At 36.8% G+C, this 18,831-nt stretch overlaps 2 protein-coding genes across 2 annotated transcripts; both read left to right on the top strand.

Annotated features, from left to right (window-relative positions):
* The first annotated feature begins 1,151 nt into the window (after positions 1–1,151).
* LOC101089699 (olfactory receptor 11G2) lies at positions 1,152–2,217 on the top strand. The gene has a single exon (XM_006932685.5). It carries the CDS (start codon positions 1,255–1,257, stop codon positions 2,215–2,217), a length of 963 nt encoding a protein of 320 aa, XP_006932747.3. The 5' UTR covers positions 1,152–1,254.
* A 13,228-nt stretch (positions 2,218–15,445) lies between these two features.
* Positions 15,446–17,481, top strand: LOC105260660 (olfactory receptor 11H4-like). Its single transcript, XM_011283360.2, has 2 exons — positions 15,446–16,394; positions 17,393–17,481. Exons 1-2 carry the CDS (start codon positions 15,446–15,448, stop codon positions 17,479–17,481), a joined length of 1,038 nt encoding a protein of 345 aa, XP_011281662.2.
* Positions 17,482–18,831: the final 1,350 nt, after the last annotated feature.

Consider the following 18,831-nt stretch of genomic DNA (forward strand, 5'->3'; position numbering starts at 1 on the left):
ATGGCATTGGAATCAAGGGGTCCTGAGTTTAAAATGATGCAGAAGTGTTTTAAAAGAGTATTTATTGTGTTATAACTCCCCAGTCTCATCACCACCCAACACAATTGCATTCTTCTTCCAACACAACACTCTAGGTGTCCACACCTAATTCTTGAGATGGGGTGTCAGCTGGCTGCGCCACCTTTTGCTCTTGACCCTACAGATTTCCCAGAACTTGACTACTCCTAGTAAGAAATTATTAGGCTCCCTGGGTCTCTTGCCAAATTTCAAAAAGCAAAATATGGATTTAACACTAAAAAAGAAGCAGTGAGGGACACAACTTTATGTTGCTCATTTATACACTTATTTACAGAGGATTTGAAGGGATTCTAAGTCCTGAGGCATGATTGTTCAACAAAAGTACTCTTACTCATTTAGAATAAAAGAAAGGCATTATGTGTATATTCATCCTTTAAAAGCCACTCTGTCTTGAGATGCTCCCCAGTAGTTTCTAGGAGATGGAGTAAAATTTTAGCTCTGCATCCCCTAGAAATCCACTGCTATTTAGAATTCCATGTTATCAATAACATCCATAACTTGCACTGCTGGAATAGAATTCTATCTATAACTGTAGAGTAGGCAAATTCGTATCTCTTTTTCAGGTAAGCACAGACTTGTTTCAACATGGGCCATTAACGATTCTTTCACCTTGGTCAACTGGATGACTACAATTGTTGTTTTAACACAACAGAAACTAAGATTAATTCCCTCCAGTTGGCTTGACTGTTTTACACATGAAATTGGCATATATTATTAAATTAATAAGTTAATCATTTAGTTTTAAATAAGGCCAGTTTCAAGTCATGTAAAAGAAGTCATTCAAAAAGTTCTGAGTTTGTGTAACATAACTAACGAGTTTGACTCAGTTTCTGCCACAACTGCAATGATGTCACCTCTTTTAAAAATGGAAAAATTCCATTTTTGAAAGGATATGTAGGTAGGTAAGTAGGTAGATAGAAACTCTACTAAGCATAAGGTCTAATATAACCTTAAAACACCTCTATAACACTCTCCTTCAAGACCTTATCAATTCTAACCAAAGTTTTCTTGATTCCACAGTGAAAATGTGAATGAGAATAAAAAGCAACCCAGGTCAATTATTTCAATTTCAAAGATAAAAGGTAACTATTAACATACATATCTTTATTTTCTTTCCCAAAATTGTTTAAATATAATCTGGGGCCTCATGTGTCTTTACAGTCATTCAATAATTTGATGGGTTTTTTTACAGCTCCTAGATACATGAATATCTCCAACACCCCCAACACCTCCAGCACCATCACTGGCTTCATCCTCCTGGGCTTCCCTTGCTCCAGGGAGGGGCAGATCCTCCTCTTTGTGCTCTTCTCTGTTGTCTACCTCCTGACCCTCATGGGCAACGGGTCCATCATCTGTGCTGTGCGCTGGGATCAGAGACTCCACACCCCCATGTACATCTTGCTCGCCAACTTCTCCTTCCTAGAGATCTGGTATGTCACCTCCACTGTCCCCAACATGTTAGCCAACTTCCTCTCTGACACCAAGGTCATCTCCTTCTCTGGGTGCTTTCTCCAGTTCTACTTTTTCTTCTCCTTGGGTTCTACAGAATGCTTCTTCTTGGCTATTATGGCATTTGATCGGTACCTTGCCATCTGCCGGCCTCTACACTATCCAACCATTATGACTGGCCGTCTCTGCACCAATCTTGTGGTAAGCTGCTGGGTATTTGGTTTCCTTTGGTTCTTGATTCCCATCATCATCATCTCACAAATGTCCTTCTGTGGATCCAGGATTATTGACCACTTCCTCTGTGATCCAGGTCCTCTTCTAACACTCACCTGCAAAAAAGCTCCTGTGGTAGAGATTATCTTCTCCACTTTAAGTCCTCTGCCCCTCGTTATTCCCTTTCTCTTCATCATGGGATCCTATGCTCTGGTCCTAAGAGCAGTGTTGAAAGTCCCTTCAGCAGCTGGGAAAAGAAAGGCTTTCTCCACCTGTGGGTCTCATCTGGCCGTGGTTTCACTGTTCTATGGCTCAGTACTGGTCATGTATGGGAGCCCAACATCTGAGCATGAAGCTGGAACACAGAAGATTGTGACTCTGTTTTATTCTGTTGTGACCCCACTCCTTAATCCAGTGATATACAGTCTTAGGAACAAAGATATGAAAAATACCCTGCAGAAATTTCTGGAAATATAAAAAGTGTTCATCAAAAAGGCTCTTGGGAAATTACAGCCCAATATTATATTTAACTTACTTACAAACATTTACAAAAATTGTATTTAACTTATTTTCAGGTAAAAAAAACACTAGTTTTTAAAAAAAAATTGAGTGTATTTGACACAATATTACATTAATTTCAGGCATATAACTTAGCAGATTGACAAGCTTATACACTCTGCTATGTTCACAAGTATAGCTACCATCTGTCTCATTAAATCACTGTTACTATATCATTGATTGTATTCCTTATGCTCTGCTTTATTCCTGTGATTTACTCATTCCATTACTGGAAGTCTGTATCTTTCTCTCTTCTTCACCCATCTTTCCCAACCCCCATCCCCCTCCACCCCTGCAACCATCAGTTTGTTCTCTGTATTTCTAAGTCTAATTCTGCTTTATGTTTGCTTGTTCATTTTTAAAATACCATTTTTGAGTGGAATTATATGGTATTTGTCTTTCTCTGACTTATTTCAGTTAGCAAAGAAACCTCCAGGTCCATCCATGTTGAATCAAATGACAAGATCTCATCCTTTTTTGTGGTTGTGTAATATTCCATCGTGAATATTTCCTTATCCATTCATCTATTGATTTACACTTAGGTTACTCCCATGTCTTAGTTGTTGTAAATAATGGTGCAATAAACAGGGATGTGTATATCAAGTTAGTGTTTTTGTTTTCCCTGGTTAAATATCCAGTAGTGGAATTACTGGATCATATGGTACTTCTATTTTTAATTTTTTGAGGAACCTCCATATTGTTTTCCACAGTCGCTGAACAAATTTACATTCCCACCAACAGTTCACGAGGGTTCTTTTTTCTCCATTTCCTCAGCCAATACTTGTTTCTTGTGTTTTTTATTTTAGCCATTCTGACAGGTGTGAGGTGGTTTTGATTTACATTTCCCTGATGATTAGTGATGTTTAACATAAAAAAAAACTAGTTTATTCCAGTAATTGTTCATCCTAGTATTAACCAAAAACCTCAAGCACTTGTAAGCATGTGTCTGTTGCTTACTGCTTCACTTGGTTCTTAATCATTTATCCTGTTTCTTAGCATGCAGGTTTTTTTAATTGAATGCTGAACATTATACTTCAAAAACTGTGAAGACAATGGGTACAGTAAATCCACAAAAGTTAAGTTTTCTTGTAGCAGTAGAGAAAGTAGAGGCAGATCACTTTGATCTCATTTAAGGACTATATTTAAGTACAAAAATAGCCTAGGCCAGTTTTGCCTTTATTCCCAGAATTGACTCTTACTCCATGAACAGAGCCTGAGTCTCATCTGCAAGCCTGGACCCCTCCACTTTAGTGGGCCCTGGTTTCCTATTTCTGTACTCCTTGAACCCCATGCTCCTGAAACTTCTGCTCAGCTCTTTAGACTCCCAGTTTTGCTTTCTGCTAGATTTCTTGAAAACCGATTTGCATGTTAATGGCTTAGAAATTAAAGAAAAAAATGTCTTGAAGGGATACTGCATCATATGTTGAGTCTCACTTCTCTGTGGTCCTCCTCTCTCCAGGATTTGTTTCTGAAACTCCAGTTTCTTTAGCAGCTACAAACACCAAATCATTTATCTTCTCAGTTCAGTGAAACTACTGCTTTCTGCTGAGACTTTATTCTTCCTTCCCCTCATTCTTTCCCACATCTCTCCATTTCCCCATAGTACCCCCATCCAGTGAATTGTCGAACATACTCAAGAGAAAGCACCCAAGGTGAATGTGGAACTCATTTCCTTGTCTTTCCCTTCTTGGAACTGTAGACCCTGAATTCTTGCCTGTGTTGACTGCTCTTCAGTACCTTCAAATGATTGTGTTAGGTATTCTGCCCAGATTGTGTGGTTACTTTTGGCGGCAAGATTAGTTTAATACAGATGCTAGTCATGACCATAACCAGAAATGCTTTTCTATTGCTTCTATTACATCTAAATTCTACACTGTCTCACTTCCTTCACTTTCCAAAAATGATCTTGTAACAAAATCATGCAAAAACTCAGAGGCAAATCAGAGATGAGTGGATATAGGGACTGAATAAACACAAGTCTGGGATACAGACCTGCTTTTCTTTTCATTGCAAGCAGCTGCAGATTCACAAAGAGAAGCAGGTGAAGGAGGGAGATCCCTGCTTACAGTAAAATAAGAGGTAAAACCAAAACAACAGAGAACAGATTTAAGCTTTTTTTTTCTGTATAGGAGGTGCTCAGGAATTGTACATCAGTAAAAGTATTTACTCAGGAATTGTATTAGTCACTTGCCCTAGTTCCCCTTGAACTCCCTCCTAGGTCCTAAATGAAAGGTAATCTTAATATTGAAATGTCTTCACCAATTCAACAACCTGATCTGCATAAGAAGAAAATGATGGTTAGGAATCAGGAGTGATGTACTAAGGATAATAACTTTAATGGCAAAAAACAAAAATTTCCTATCGACCACCCTTTTCATTAACCCAAGTTGCTTTTTTGTTACCAACTCATCCTATATTTCTATCTTGAAGACTTTTCATTATTTGCCCATCAATAATTTAGGATGTCTCAATTATTTGTCAAACAATGTTTCCTTGATGTGCATAAAGGTCTATGAACAGTAAGAGAACAGAACAATATCCCAGTAGGAAAATAAGCAAAAGGATATAAACAACATACAGAAAATATCCTTAAACATATGGTAAGAGCACAAATTCATTCATAAAAAAGATAAAGGCAGAATAAGCTTATTTCATTTTTAACCCATCAGAGTGACAAAGACCAAGCAGTTTGATAACCATTGTATGGTTGAGGATGGTAACTTCTCTGGCACTTGCTGGTAAAGTATAAATTTTACAAACTCTATACAGGACAATTAGACAACTTTGATCAAAATTTAGAATATACACACCCTGAAATCCATAAACCCAACTTCTAAGTTACTCAGTCTACAGATATTCTCACATATGTGGGAAATGATGAAAGTATAAGAATATTCATTGCATTATTGCTGTAACAGTATATTATATTGCAAAATGTTGAGAAAAATGCCAATTCCCATTAATAGAAGACTAGTTAAATAAACTATGGTTCAGTCATACTACCTTAAATCTTATATGTAATGTTATATACTATCTCCAAGATATGTTGTATTTTGGGGCTTATTATTATTATTATTATTGAAGTATAGTTGGCATCCAAGATATATTGTTGAGTGAAGAAAGCGAGGTGAGCAGCTGAGAGTGACTACCTTTCATGTAAATGTATAGACTATCTCCTGAAGGAGATCTAGAGACTGATAACAGTGGTTGCTTTAAATGACAAGACTTTGGTGTCTGAAGAACAAGAGACAAAGGAGCGGTTTTCTTCATACCCCCTTTTGAACTCTTTACATTCTTTGTTGTATGGCTGTATTATTTATTTAAAAATAAATAATGATACAATTGTTTTTAGACAAAGAATAACTTCCTGGATTAATTTTCTTTTTTAAGTTTATTATATCTATTTACTTGAGGCAGGGTGGGGGGTAGAGACAGGGAGAGAGAGAAAGAGAATATCAGACTCCACATGGTCAAACTCACAAACCTTGACCTGAGCTGAAATTAAGAGTCGGAGGCTTAACCCACTGAGCTGCCCAGGTACCCCTAGAGCAGCTTTCTGATAATTAGATCTAAAAAATCATTCCCACCCACCCACCCCCAACAATTCTAGGATTCCTTAGGAGCCTATTCACTTATAGAAAATTTGAAGTAGTGTCCAAAGAACATCTTAACATTTTTTTACTCATAATTTTTGGTACTTCAGAGAAAATAAGAGACATGTCTTTTTCCTGTTAGGGTTTCTACAAATATACTGTGACAAACTGTAACTACCTTATAACATTTATATTTAGACATCCTCTTTTTCATTGTTCAACTATATATTCTTGTTTTTGTTGTTGAGCACCTACAATCCAAGACACTGAGCCTGGAAATAAATTTGATCCAGAAGTATATAAGAGACATTTTCTTCCCTCAAAGGGCTCACAGTCTCATGATACAGAGGCATAAAAATATTGCAAGGGTTTTCTTTTTTATTTAATGGTACACATGCAATGAGAGGTGAGAACCAAATGCTATGAAAGATCGTGATAAGTAGCAGGTGTGTAAGCATGGATCTGTGTCATGTGAAAGAAGTTTTAAGCATAGCTAATCATAGGGCATTGTCTTTTTGTAAGTACACCTCAGGCTACAAAATAAAAGCGCTTTAATAAAAAGCATCTGTGCTGGTAAAGAAGAAGATAAACTGTCACTATTTGCAGATGACATGATACTATTTTTAGAAAGCCCTAAAGAATCTACAAAAAAACTATTAGAATAAATTAAATTAGTAAATTTTCAGGACACAAAATTAATTCTGAGAAATCAATTGTGTTTCTATATATTAATGTGTAGAAAGAAAAATTAAGGAAACAATCCCAATTATTTCAGCTGTACCAAAAAGAATAAGTTACCTAGGAATAAACATCACTAAGGAGGTGAAAGACCTGTACTCTGAATATTATAAAACATTCATGAAAGATATTGAAGATGACAAACAAATTGAAAGATATTCCATGCTCATGTTTTTGAAGAAGTAATACTGCTAAAATTTCCATACAACCCAAAGCAATCTATGGATTCAATCCCTATTGAAATACCAACAGCGGGGCGCCTGGGTGGCGCAGTCGGTTAAGCGTCCGGCTTCAGCCAGGTCACGATCTCGCGGTCCGTGAGTTTGAGCCCCGCGTCAGGCTCTGGGCTGATGGCTCGGAGCCTGGAGCCTGTTTCCAATGCTGTGTCTCCCTCTCTCTCTGCCCCTCCCCCGTTCATGCTCTGTTTCTCTCTGTCCCAAAAATAAATAAAAAACTTTGGAAAAAAAAAAAAGAAAAAAAAAAAAAAAAAAAAGAAATACCAACAGCATTTTTCACAGAACTAGAACAAATGATTTTAAAGTTTGTATGGAACCACAAAAGACTCCAAATAGCCAAAGCAATCCTAATAAAGAATAACAAAGCTGGAGGTATCACAATTCTAGATTTTGAAATATACCACAAAGCTATAGTAATTGAAACAGTACGGTACTGGCACAAAAACAGACTGTGGAAAACAGTATGGAGTTTCCTCAAAAAATTAATCATAGAAATACTATATAATCTAATAATTCCAGTACTGGGTATTTACTCCAAAAAAACAAAAATACTAATTCAAAAGAAACATGCATGCTTAATGTTAATTGAAGCATTATTTACAATAGTCAAGAAATGGAAGCAACCTAAGCATCCATCAATAAATGAATAGATCAAGAAGACATGGTATATACATACAATGGAATATTACTCACCCATAAAAAATGAGATATTGCCATTTGTGACAATGGATGGACCTAAAGGTCCATTATTATACTATGTGAAATAAGTTGGACAAAGAAAGGCAAGTATGATATGATTTCACTTCTGTGTGGGATCTAAAAAACAAAACAAATGAATAAATGAAGAAAAAGCAGAATCAGACCTATAAATACAGAGAACAAACTTATGGTTGACAGAAGGGACAGGGGTAGAGGGGTGGGCAAAATCTGTGAAGGGGAATTGGAGATACAGGCTTCCAGTTACGGAATGAATAAGTCATGAGAATAAAAGGCACAGAAAAGGGAATATAGTCAATGGTATTGTAATAGCATTGAATGGTGACAAGTGGTAGCTACACTTTTGGTGAGCATAGCATAACATATTATCAACAAGCACCGAGTAATGTATAGAATTGTTAAATCACTACATTATACACCTAACATCAATATAACACTGTATGTTGACTATACTAGAATTAAATTTTTTTAAATAAAGTTGTTGAACCACTATGTTGTACCTGAAACCAATATAACATTGAGTGTCAACTATACTCAAATTTAAAAATAAATAAATAATTTTTAATTTTTTTAGAGCAAGAATATAAGTACTTAAAGAAAATCTTCTATAAGCCACTATATAACTAACTACTCCCAGAGATTAATGAGCTCCCCAAAACAAAATGGCTGTAAAATGCAATGTAAATTAAAGCCCAAATTGAAATATTATTTAAAAAGTTTTAGTAAACACAAATTTTCATAATAGAAAGATGGTTACTTCAATCTACCATCCTGATAAGAATAAAGAAAAATACTGATTTTTTTTTAAGTAATCTCTATGCCCAATGGGGGCTTGAACTCCTGACCATGAGATCAAGAATCACATGCTCTACTGACTGAGCCAGCCAGGTGCCCCTCAAAAATACTGCATTAAAAAAAATAAAACTTGAGAATACTGACAATATGAAGAGTCAATAGGAAACTCCTAAGTCAAAAAATTTTTTGGAAGTCTGAATGGTAAGCACTGGTCATGTTCAGAATGCACTTGCCTATAGATAAAATCATTATGCTTCATGGCAGTGCCTGGCTGCAGAGATGGAGATGGGAACCCAGGGCTCACACGAAGCTGGAACCCGTAGTGGTCTTCATCCTCAAGTAATTACGGACCAGAACTAAACCTGACACCATTCAAAAGGAAAATCAAAAATCAGCCATCCCTGGAAGTTTATGGCCATGGTTCAGCTGTTGCTTGGATTTGGACTTCACATACGATTTTCTCCAATTTCCCCAACATATTGCCAGCAGCTGTGGGAGAGTGGAATGGGAAGTTATTGTTTAGTGGGCATAGAGCTTCAGTTTGGGAGAATGAAAAAGTTCTGGAGATGGATGTTGGTGGTGGTTGCATTACAATGGTAATGTGTGTAATGCCTCAAGACCATACACTTTAAAATGGTTAAAATGGTTATTTTTATGTTATATATATTTTACCACAATAAAAAATATTATAAAGCCATCAAAAAGAGGTAATAGAGGAAAATGACATAAAAATACATGAATAATATGCAAGAAGGCCAGAAAGAAGAAACAAAGAACAGATAAGACAGATAAAAAACAAACAGTCTTGGGACACCTGGATGTCTTGGTCAGTTGAGTGTTTGACTTGATTTGGGCTCAGGTCATGATCCCAGAGTCATGGGATTGAGCCCCAGAATCAAGCTCCATATTGAGCATGGAGACTGCTTAGGATTTTCTCCTCTCTCCCTCTCTCCCTCTCTCCCTCTCTCCCTCTCTCTCTCTCTCCCTCTGCCGCTCTCCCCTGCTCACATTTTCTCTAAAATGAAAATTAAAATAAAATAAATAAAATAAAATAGTCTATCAATAACTAAGGACTGGAAGCAAAAATTTGCAGATGTCAAATATGTAAAGAAAATACTCTCCCAGAGTATAATTAATGTATGTTGTGAACATTTTCTATATTTCACAGTGAAAAAGACTTCTGAAAACAAAAAGAAATTCTCTAGAAATCCACATATAGACACCTCACCATTGTCTTTTAGACATTATTCCTATCTTCACTCTAGGAGCCGATTTAACCCAAACTGTATGAAGACTATGGATAAAGAAAGGATGCTACACCAAGGGGTCTTGTGGGAGTCATAAACCATCCCAAGGGGAGACTGAAAACTTCATAATAATCTCTATGATGAAACTTTAATTGTACCCTTGAGAGTCTCAATAATACATCCTATGCATTTATTTATCTGTACCCCTTCTCAAAATCTCCTCATGAAGTTTATATCTTACTTTGTTCAGCTATTTTAAAACAAAAGTAACCAATATATAAAATTCACCTATTGAATTTCCTCTGCTGAGTGAGACAAATGAAAGATCCAGGTGCTTGGGGGTGATTGAGGTCTCTCATACAGCTCTTGATGAAAATATTGATATGTCAATGGAGGTCCGCACCTCAAGGATAGATTGTAGGGCTGTACTTCTTTCCACTGGCTATCCTATTGCCCAACAGAAGTACCCTAATGCTATAACTATTTCTTTGGAGCACTTCAGGAAGGGAAGAAAGGGAGTGTCAGAAGTTAATTTTGTCTATCCCAGGATTCTCAAGGTCAGGCTCCCCCATTTTGATTTCACATAAAGGAAAGAGAGGAATCAATAAGAAGATATCAACTCAGAGTTCACTCCCAGCTTTCTCCACACTTAGACCTATCATGAAGGGTAAGTAACTTTTCTGTCTAGGCATCATTGCACTTTTTCTAAGACATCCATAAACGGAATTCTAGCTCCAGTAAAATCCCATTTTAAAATTAATATATTTTGGCAAACTTGGGTGGGTTTCATGCCTCTGGATATGTGATTTCATCCACAATATCTCCCATAACATAATAATAAGTTATGTTACATGAACTGTTGACTCCAGTGCCCAGCTACTCAGATCTCCCTCAGCTTAACAATCCCTGAAATTTTCTTGCCTAATGATTCATAAAAGAATGCCTCATTATTCAGAAATTTGATAAATTACATAATTTTGTTTTAGAAACTGTTCAACGTTGTACTCAATAACTCATTTTCTACAGTGCCCTCAATTAAATATAACTTATTCCCAGTTAGTCTTATGCACATCACAGGTAATATAATGCCCTTCCTTTAACCATTTTTCTACATCTTGAATTGTTAACACTACTATCTTTTAATGTCTTCTTCTTTTATATCAGACAAAGCTCTATGTCTTTAAGTACCAGAATATATAAGAAAGTTAATAAAATAAAAAACCTGAGCAACCAAAGAGAGCTACCCATAGCTCTGCTATGTGATGCACTGGAACCTACTGACTTTTTAACAAGATTTTAGGTTTATTTAATATTGGTTTTCATTTGGGTTTTTAAATGGTTATGTTAAAAAAATTATCCTAGTTACTTGGTAATCATAGCTGTTGGTAATATTATTATACTAGTATATTCCAGGAACTGTACTAGGCATACATGTTCAACAGTATTTTCACAAAAGCTCTGAAAAATAGGTGCTGCCTCATTAAGAGCATGCAGTACGTCATATGGTTTTTGATCCCAAATCAATCTAGATGTTATCATTTATTTTCCTCTAACTACAGTTATATAAGAGGACCACTGAGTTATGTATTACTGGACTGAGCCAATCAGTTGTGAACCTGATCCAGCTATGGTATGTCACCACATAGCTATTGTCAGAGTGGGTGATCTCGTCCTCACCAAAGCAGCCGCTTTCCTCCTAAAAATACATTCCTAGTCCATCAGAGAGGCCCATTTTTTCTTTCTAGGTTATATGTACAGCAGCTCCACTCCACTACTGGACCATCCAAACAAAGAAAGTGTTTACATTGATCTATGCGCCCAAGACAGATTTGAAAAACATTTGGTAGGGAAAATCAACAGGATATGGTGATTGACAGCCTATGAGAAGTGACAGAATTAGAAAGAGCCTGGAATGATTCTCAAGTTTTTCGCTTTAGCAAATGCCAAGAGTGGAGCCATTCACCAAGAAATGTACAAAAGGGACAGGAAACTCTTAGAAAGAAACAGATGAAACAAGAGGTATTAAGCAGAATGGTGATTATAGATTTGAAAATATAAAAAAGGGTAAATAACTAAGGAGGCTTATATTTAGAATAAACACTCAAACATGACAGAGATATGAGGCAAGAAGGGATTAATGGGCCACTGGTTTAAACATGACTTTGCTAGAAGTCACATAAGACTCTGTCCAATGATGGTCAGATTGGACGCTCAGTGATAGCCCATAAATTCAGTAGATGAGCTTTATTGTGATAGGATTGGCAAGACCAAAATTTACCCAACAACTAATTCACTCAATAAATGCCTAGTATGCACCAGAAACTCAATCAACTGAGAATATAAAGTAACATCATTACTTAATCATAAAAGTTGTCAAGCTAGAGGGAGGGAAACATAAATACATGATTTAGTTATTATGCACATGCTCTAGTAGAGACATCCATAACATGCTATAGAAATATTAAGCAGGAATTTATCTTATAGGTAAAGACAGAGAAACTCAAATATCATATGATCTCACTTCTATGCAGAATCTAAAAAACAGAATGAATAAACAAACAAAAAGCAGAATCAGACCTATAAATGCAGAGAACAAATTCATGGCTATTAGAGGGGAGGGAGGTGGAGAGATAGGGCAAATAAGTGAAGGGGAATGGAAGATATAGTATTCCAGTTAAGGAATAAGTCATGGGAATAAAAGTTACAGCACAGGCAATATAGTCAATGGTATTGCAACAGCATTGTACAGTGACACATGATAGCTACACTTGTGGTGAGCATAGCTTAACATATAAAGTTGATGAATCACTATACTATACACCTGAAATTAATGTAACATTGTTACACTCAAAGAAAAAATTATTTTTGTTTTTACATAGTTTTGGGGTGCCTGTGTGGCTCAGTAGGTTGAGCGTCTGACTCTTGATCTTGGCTCAGGTCATGATCTCACAGTTCATGAGTTTGAACCCTGCGTTGGGCTGTGCACTAACAGTGCGGAGCCTGCTTGGATTTTCTCCTTCTCCCTCTCTGCCCCTCCCCTGCTCATGCTTTCTCTCAAAATAAATAAACTTAAATAATAAATAAATAAATAAATAAATAAATAAATAAATAAATAAGTTCTGACTTGATGACTTTAGTAAATATCAAAAAGATATCTAGAAATCTTCATCATCAAAAACTAGGATGTAAAAAATTGATTAGCCTATTAATTTTTTAATCATTATAAGCTCACTTTATGGGTCAAGTATCTGAAGATATGTGTTTAAGAATATTAATAAAGTGCTTATTATAATATAAAACATTGATCATCTAAATCTATCACAAGGGAGTTGATTAAATCTATGGAAGACAATGCAGCCATTGAACTGATGATAGAGAGTTATAATATATATTTTTAAATTTCAATTGTAGTTGGAGTATATATTAGTTTCAGGTGTACAACATAGTGATTTGACAATTACCTACATTACAAAGTGCTTACCACCATATGGGGCCCCTGGGTGTCTCAGTTGGTTAAGTGTCTGACTTTGGCTCAGGTCATGATCTCACAGTTCATGGGTTCAAGCCCTCCATCAGGCTCTGTGCTGACAGCTCAGAGCCTAGAGCCTGCCTCAGATTCTGTGTCTCCCTCTCGCTCTCTGCCCCTCCCCCACTCACACTCTGTCTCTCTCTCTCTCAAAAATAAATAAACATTAAAAAAAAAATTTTTAATGCCCATCACCATAAAAATAGTTACTGTCTGGCACCATACAATGTTATTACAATATTATTGACTACATTCCCTATGCTGTACTTTTCACCCTGTGAAAAGTCGTTTTATAACTGGAAATTTGTGCCTCTTAATTCTCTTATTTCCCCTACTCCCCCAAGCCACTCCACACTGGCAACCATCAGTTTGTTGTCTATATTTATAAGTCTATTTCTATATTTTTGATGTTCATTTTGGTTTTAGATTCCACATACAAGTGAAATCATATGGTGTTTTTCTTACTCTGTATGATTTACTTCACTTAGCATAATACCCTCTAGGTTCATACATGTTGTCTCAAATGGCAAGATTTTAATTTTTTTATGGCTGAGTAATATTCCACTGTGTATATAAACCACATCTTTTTTATCCATTAATCTACTGATGGACACTTAGGTTGCCTTCATATATTGGCTGTTATAAATAATGATGCAATAAATATAGGCATGCATATACGTTTTCAAATTAATGTTTCCATTGTCTTAAGGTAAATACCCAGAAGTAGAATTACTGGATCATATGGAGTAGAGCTTTATTTTTAAAAATGGAAAAAATAATAAAGTATATTAAGTCTTAAAAACATGCTATAAACAGCCTATTTTGAAAAATCCCATTTTAATTTTTAAAGAAAAGAAGTATGCAATTCTTCAAAGAGTTAAAATTTGCTTATTCTAAGAAGTGGGATTGTTTTGGGGGTTTTTTTGGTTTGTTTCTATATTTTTCATGCTCTTAATTATTAAAAAATAAGATTTTTTCATTTTGAAAGTAAATTTTATTTGGGTAAGATAAATGTAGTATTTATAGCATCTATAGCATTAGTAAACTGAAATGACAATACATAAGCATTTTACATTGTTTGAAATGTATTGAATAACTTAATGTTTAAAAATATCCTTGCATTTGGAGAAATCTTATTTAATATTTTTACATAAGGTTTGTGTATAACCAAAATGGCATAAAATATCATTTGTGTTCAGCAAGAAGAATTAATCTTTTGCAACATTTAGAGCTACATTACGTTTGCTTGTTTGTCTATTTGACTTTTGATAATTAACCTTTCCCAGTTTATGAAGACTCTGAGTTTCCTGCATGTGAGCAAGGGAGATTGCAATCAGTAATGTTGAAACTCATCATCTGTGATATGTAGACAGCATAAGAATGAATCCTTCCAAGTAGCTGAACCATATATTTTGAAATAAATACTTACTTTACTTTAACAAATACGTTACTTTAATGAGAGATTTATGGTAAATTATTCAAAACACTGTACTTGTTTAAAATAGTGAAGATTCAATTGACTAATTAGGGGAGGTTTTTTATGCTTTTTTAAAATTATTTATTTCAAGAGACAGAGAGAGAGACAGAGTGTGGGGTGGAGGGAGGGGCAGGGCAGAGACAGCAAGAGAGAATCTGAAGCAGGCTCCAGGCGACAGCTCGTCGCAGGGCTCGAACCCATGGACAGGGAGACCATGACCTGAGCTGAAGTCTTCAGAAAAATATTACTATGACCCCTCCTCCTGGTTTTTATGCTAAAATTTATAATTCATTAATATGTTATAAGAGAAAATTATTCTGATGTGAAAATCTCAGAAAGCATAATGGACATTCACAGCCCTAGGATATCTGAGATGCCAAGTACTTTCTACTTAGTGAGAGATGTCAAAAAAGAAAAAAAAAAAAGTTATCGCAGTCCTAATTCTTGGCTAAAAAATTAGCACAGACTAAAAGCTGTTCTATCAGCTTTTTTAACTATGGGTGGGGAAAAAATACAAATACTTTACTGCATTTAACAGTGGGTAACACTCCGAGTTTCCAAAATCTCAAAGGTAAGATAGTATTTTCCTTTCAAACCTAACCCCACTGATAATGAAAATTTAAATAATGTAAATCATTCCATTGTTATGAACCTAAGTTTACTGAAATTTGGGATAGTCAGAATTATTGATTGGTTACTTTTAAATAAGATCTGACGAGTTAGTGGACGAGTTATTACAAACTAATTGCCAAATAGCCAACACACACACCTTACATAGGTTTCCTACCAGTTTTCCAGGAAACAAAATATCTTGTATGATGGTGTTTTCTGTCTCCTCTGCAGCCCTGGAATTTATGAACAGTTCAGAGACAAGCACTGTGACTGAGTTTGTCCTCCTAGGCTTCCCTGGTTGTCAGGAGTTGCAAAGTTTCCTTTTCTCACTGTTCTTGGGGATCTATATATTTACCATAATGGGAAATGGGATTATTGTCTGTGCTGTGAGGTTGGACCAACGGCTCCATACCCCAATGTATATTCTCCTAGGCAATTTTGCTTTCCTTGAAATCTTGTACATTACCTCCACTGTGCCCAGTATGCTAGTCAATTTCCTCTCAGAAACAAAAACCATCTCTTTCGTTGGCTGTTTCCTCCAGTTATATTTTTTTACTTCCCTTGGTACAACTGAGGCATATTTCCTCTGCATCATGGCATATGATCGGTACCTCGCTATCTGCCACCCACTGCACTACTCAACCACCATGACCCAACAGCTCTGCTATATCTTGATGTCTCTTTGCTGGGTGTTGGGGTTCCTTAGTTACTCTGTCTCCACTATACAGCTCTCTCAATTGCCTTTCTGTGGACCCAACACCATTGACCACTTTATGTGTGACATGGACCCACTGATGGCTCTGTCCTGTGCTACAGCTCCAGTCATGGAGATCATCTTCTATGTCCTGAACTCCCTCATCATCATCCTCACACTTCTGTATATTCTTGGCTCCTATACTCTTTTACTGATAGCTGTGTTAAAAGTGCCTTCAGCTGCTGGCCTGCGGAAGGCCTTTTCCACCTGCGGATCACATCTGACAGTGGTATGCTTATTCTTTGGAGCCCTTTTGGCAATGTATGTGAGTCCCACAGCTGATAACCCAGATGAAATTCAGAAGATTTTGACTCTGTTCTACTCCGTGGTGACTCCCTTCTTAAACCCTCTGATTTACAGTTTACGAAACAAGGACATGAAGGCTGCAATGAAGAAAATCCTGAGGATAGAATGAACGTAAACTAGTCTACATGAGACCAAGCAAACCAATGTCCAGACATAAAAAATTAATTAAGAACTTGATTTACTGTTGCCAGTTCTCCAATGCACACTTCAAAAAACATATTTCTCAGTGAGAATGCTTTATTCTTCAACCAACCTGGTAGAGTTAAACCATAACTGATTCATTTACATTGCAAATGTAACAATATTTCCAACATGGATAACTCCAGTAGATAGTGATATGAGGGCATCATACTGTGCTATTGTATACTGTGTAGTTTTGGTTATTTAGAGATGGTGGTGGAAGGTAGAACAAGGGCAGTAATCCCAGGTGCACATCATTGCTGTATTCAAAGCATTAAGATAGACCAATATTTTTTAAAGTGAATAAAGAATCTAATTTAAATGCCTAATGGATACATACTTGAGGGATTTAATAACAATGCCTTCCTTATCCCTTGGGTCTGCATGGTTGAGAATCTTCCAGGTTAGGGATAGACTGAAAGTTTCATGCTTATATAAGAAATACGTGTCCTAACATCAGATAAAATTGTAATAATTCTTTCAAGAAAGAGTTTGTTAGTATTTATTATGTTCTTGGCACTCTTTTAAGTACCAGAGATACACCATGACCAAAATATTCAAAGACCCGTATCCACATAGTTTACTTTCTAGTGGGGACAGACAATTTAAAAAATAAGTAAAATATATAGGATGTCAAAGCATGATAAGCACTTTGGAGAAAGTGGAATGAGGACAGAAAGTGTGGAAGAAGGAGCTGAAATTTTAACTAGGATGATCATCAGAGAAGGCCACATGAAGAAGGCAGTATTTAAGCAAAAGCTTGAGTAGATGAAGAAATGAGCTACACAGACAGCTGAGGCCAGAGCATTCCAGGCAGAGGGAAACAAGTTCTCTATAAGATCCCAAGGCAGAATTATGTTCAAGTAACAGCAAGGAGGTTGGTTTGGCTGAAGTAGAGAAATTAAGGGGGAAATTTTTGGAGATAAAGTCAAAGAGAATGATCAGAGGGCCAAATTGTGCAGGACCTTGTACACCATAGTAAGAACTTTTAATTCCATGTGAGATGGGAAGCCTTTGGAGATTTTTGAACAGAGGAGCAACATTACCCCATTTATATTATGAAAATTTTGTTGACAATAGACTAGAGAGGGGCATGGCCATTTTAAAGCTCTTATTTCCAGTTAAATTAAAAAAAAAGTTTGTTTCTTTTCAAAGGAATTTGTATCTGTAATCTGTCCTTAAGGATACATAGTTGGGGATGGGGAAAAGCCAGGGAGCTCATTTGCTCAAAATGAATGGAAAGTTCTCCTAGATTCTAAAAAAGGACATTCTAACTCTGGAATGATGTTTTTGTGACAAACTTAAGAGATAATGTAGGGGAGAGCTTGGGGAGATGGCAGAATAAGAAGGCCCTGACCTCATCTCATCCCACACTTACAAGTAAATATCATAAATATCCAAGTCAATAAACCAGAGAGCAATCCAAAGACCGGCAGAACAAACTCCACAACTAAATATAGAGAAGGAGCTGCACCTGAAAGATTATGAAAGTCAGAAAGGCAGAGGAAGGATCCCTGTAGGAGGGAGGTAGCTGCACAAATGGAGAGGGCAGAGAAATGGGCCCTCATCTCAGGGAGCTCACACAGAGAAGATTAATCCCAGTAATGTTTAGCTTTGAAAACCAGAAGGGCTGAATTCTGTGAGTTTGTAAAACCAGTGGAACTTGAAGCCTGGAGCTTTAAAACTCAGCTGACTCAGCACTAGGTGATGTGCCACGCTTAATGAGACAGCAGCCTGCATAGAAAGACAACATAAAAAATGGCAGTTTACACAATGAGGATCAGGGGGAGGTGGAAAATGGGAGACAAATATGTCCATACTGATTTAGGAGCATGTTGGGGGACTCCTTGGAAAATAAGGGAGCTGGCAGGTGGGCAGTGTGAAGAGGTGAACTGGGGGAGAGAGAAGCCCCACAGGGTAGGCAGCTGTTTTTGCAGAGACAGGATAGAGGAAGGGAGGGGGGTGTGTGTGGCACATCAAGTGAAGAGAAGAAAAGCACTCCCCCTGAAGGTAGCTGGAGAGAAAGAGAAAGAGTGGAAACACAAGGGACTTAACAAAAAAAAAATCTGTTCCCCAAACCAATGACAGGTAGAAAAGAGAGGGTTTCAATACCATTAGGACTCTATAAACAGGGGATCACAGAGTCAGAAATTCTAGAGCTCAATACCTGGCATTGCTCTGGTGGGGATGAAGGGAGAATTCCCAGAAGCAGGCAGAGAGGTCCAAGGGATCTGTGGGCCACATGGGGAGAAGAGGTTCCCTGTTTGGAGAACAAACAGTGGCTCCACCCCCCAGGGGACTCCAGAGAACAGCCACATTTGCTAGTATTGGAACAAAGATGCCAGAGTGCGG

This window comes from Felis catus, chromosome B3 (genome assembly GCF_018350175.1).
Source record: "Felis catus isolate Fca126 chromosome B3, F.catus_Fca126_mat1.0, whole genome shotgun sequence".
Classification (NCBI taxonomy): Eukaryota; Metazoa; Chordata; class Mammalia; order Carnivora; family Felidae; genus Felis; species Felis catus.

Coding starts and splice junctions, on each gene's coding strand:
- LOC101089699 (XM_006932685.5), top strand. CDS start 1,255: ATGGGTTTTTTTACAGCTCCTAGATACATGAATATCTCCAACACCCCC.
- LOC105260660 (XM_011283360.2), top strand. CDS start 15,446: ATGGTGTTTTCTGTCTCCTCTGCAGCCCTGGAATTTATGAACAGTTCA. Junction 16,395..17,392: donor GGCTGCAATGAAGAAAATCC/TGAGGATAGAAT, acceptor TTAAGGGGGAAA/TTTTTGGAGATAAAGTCAAA.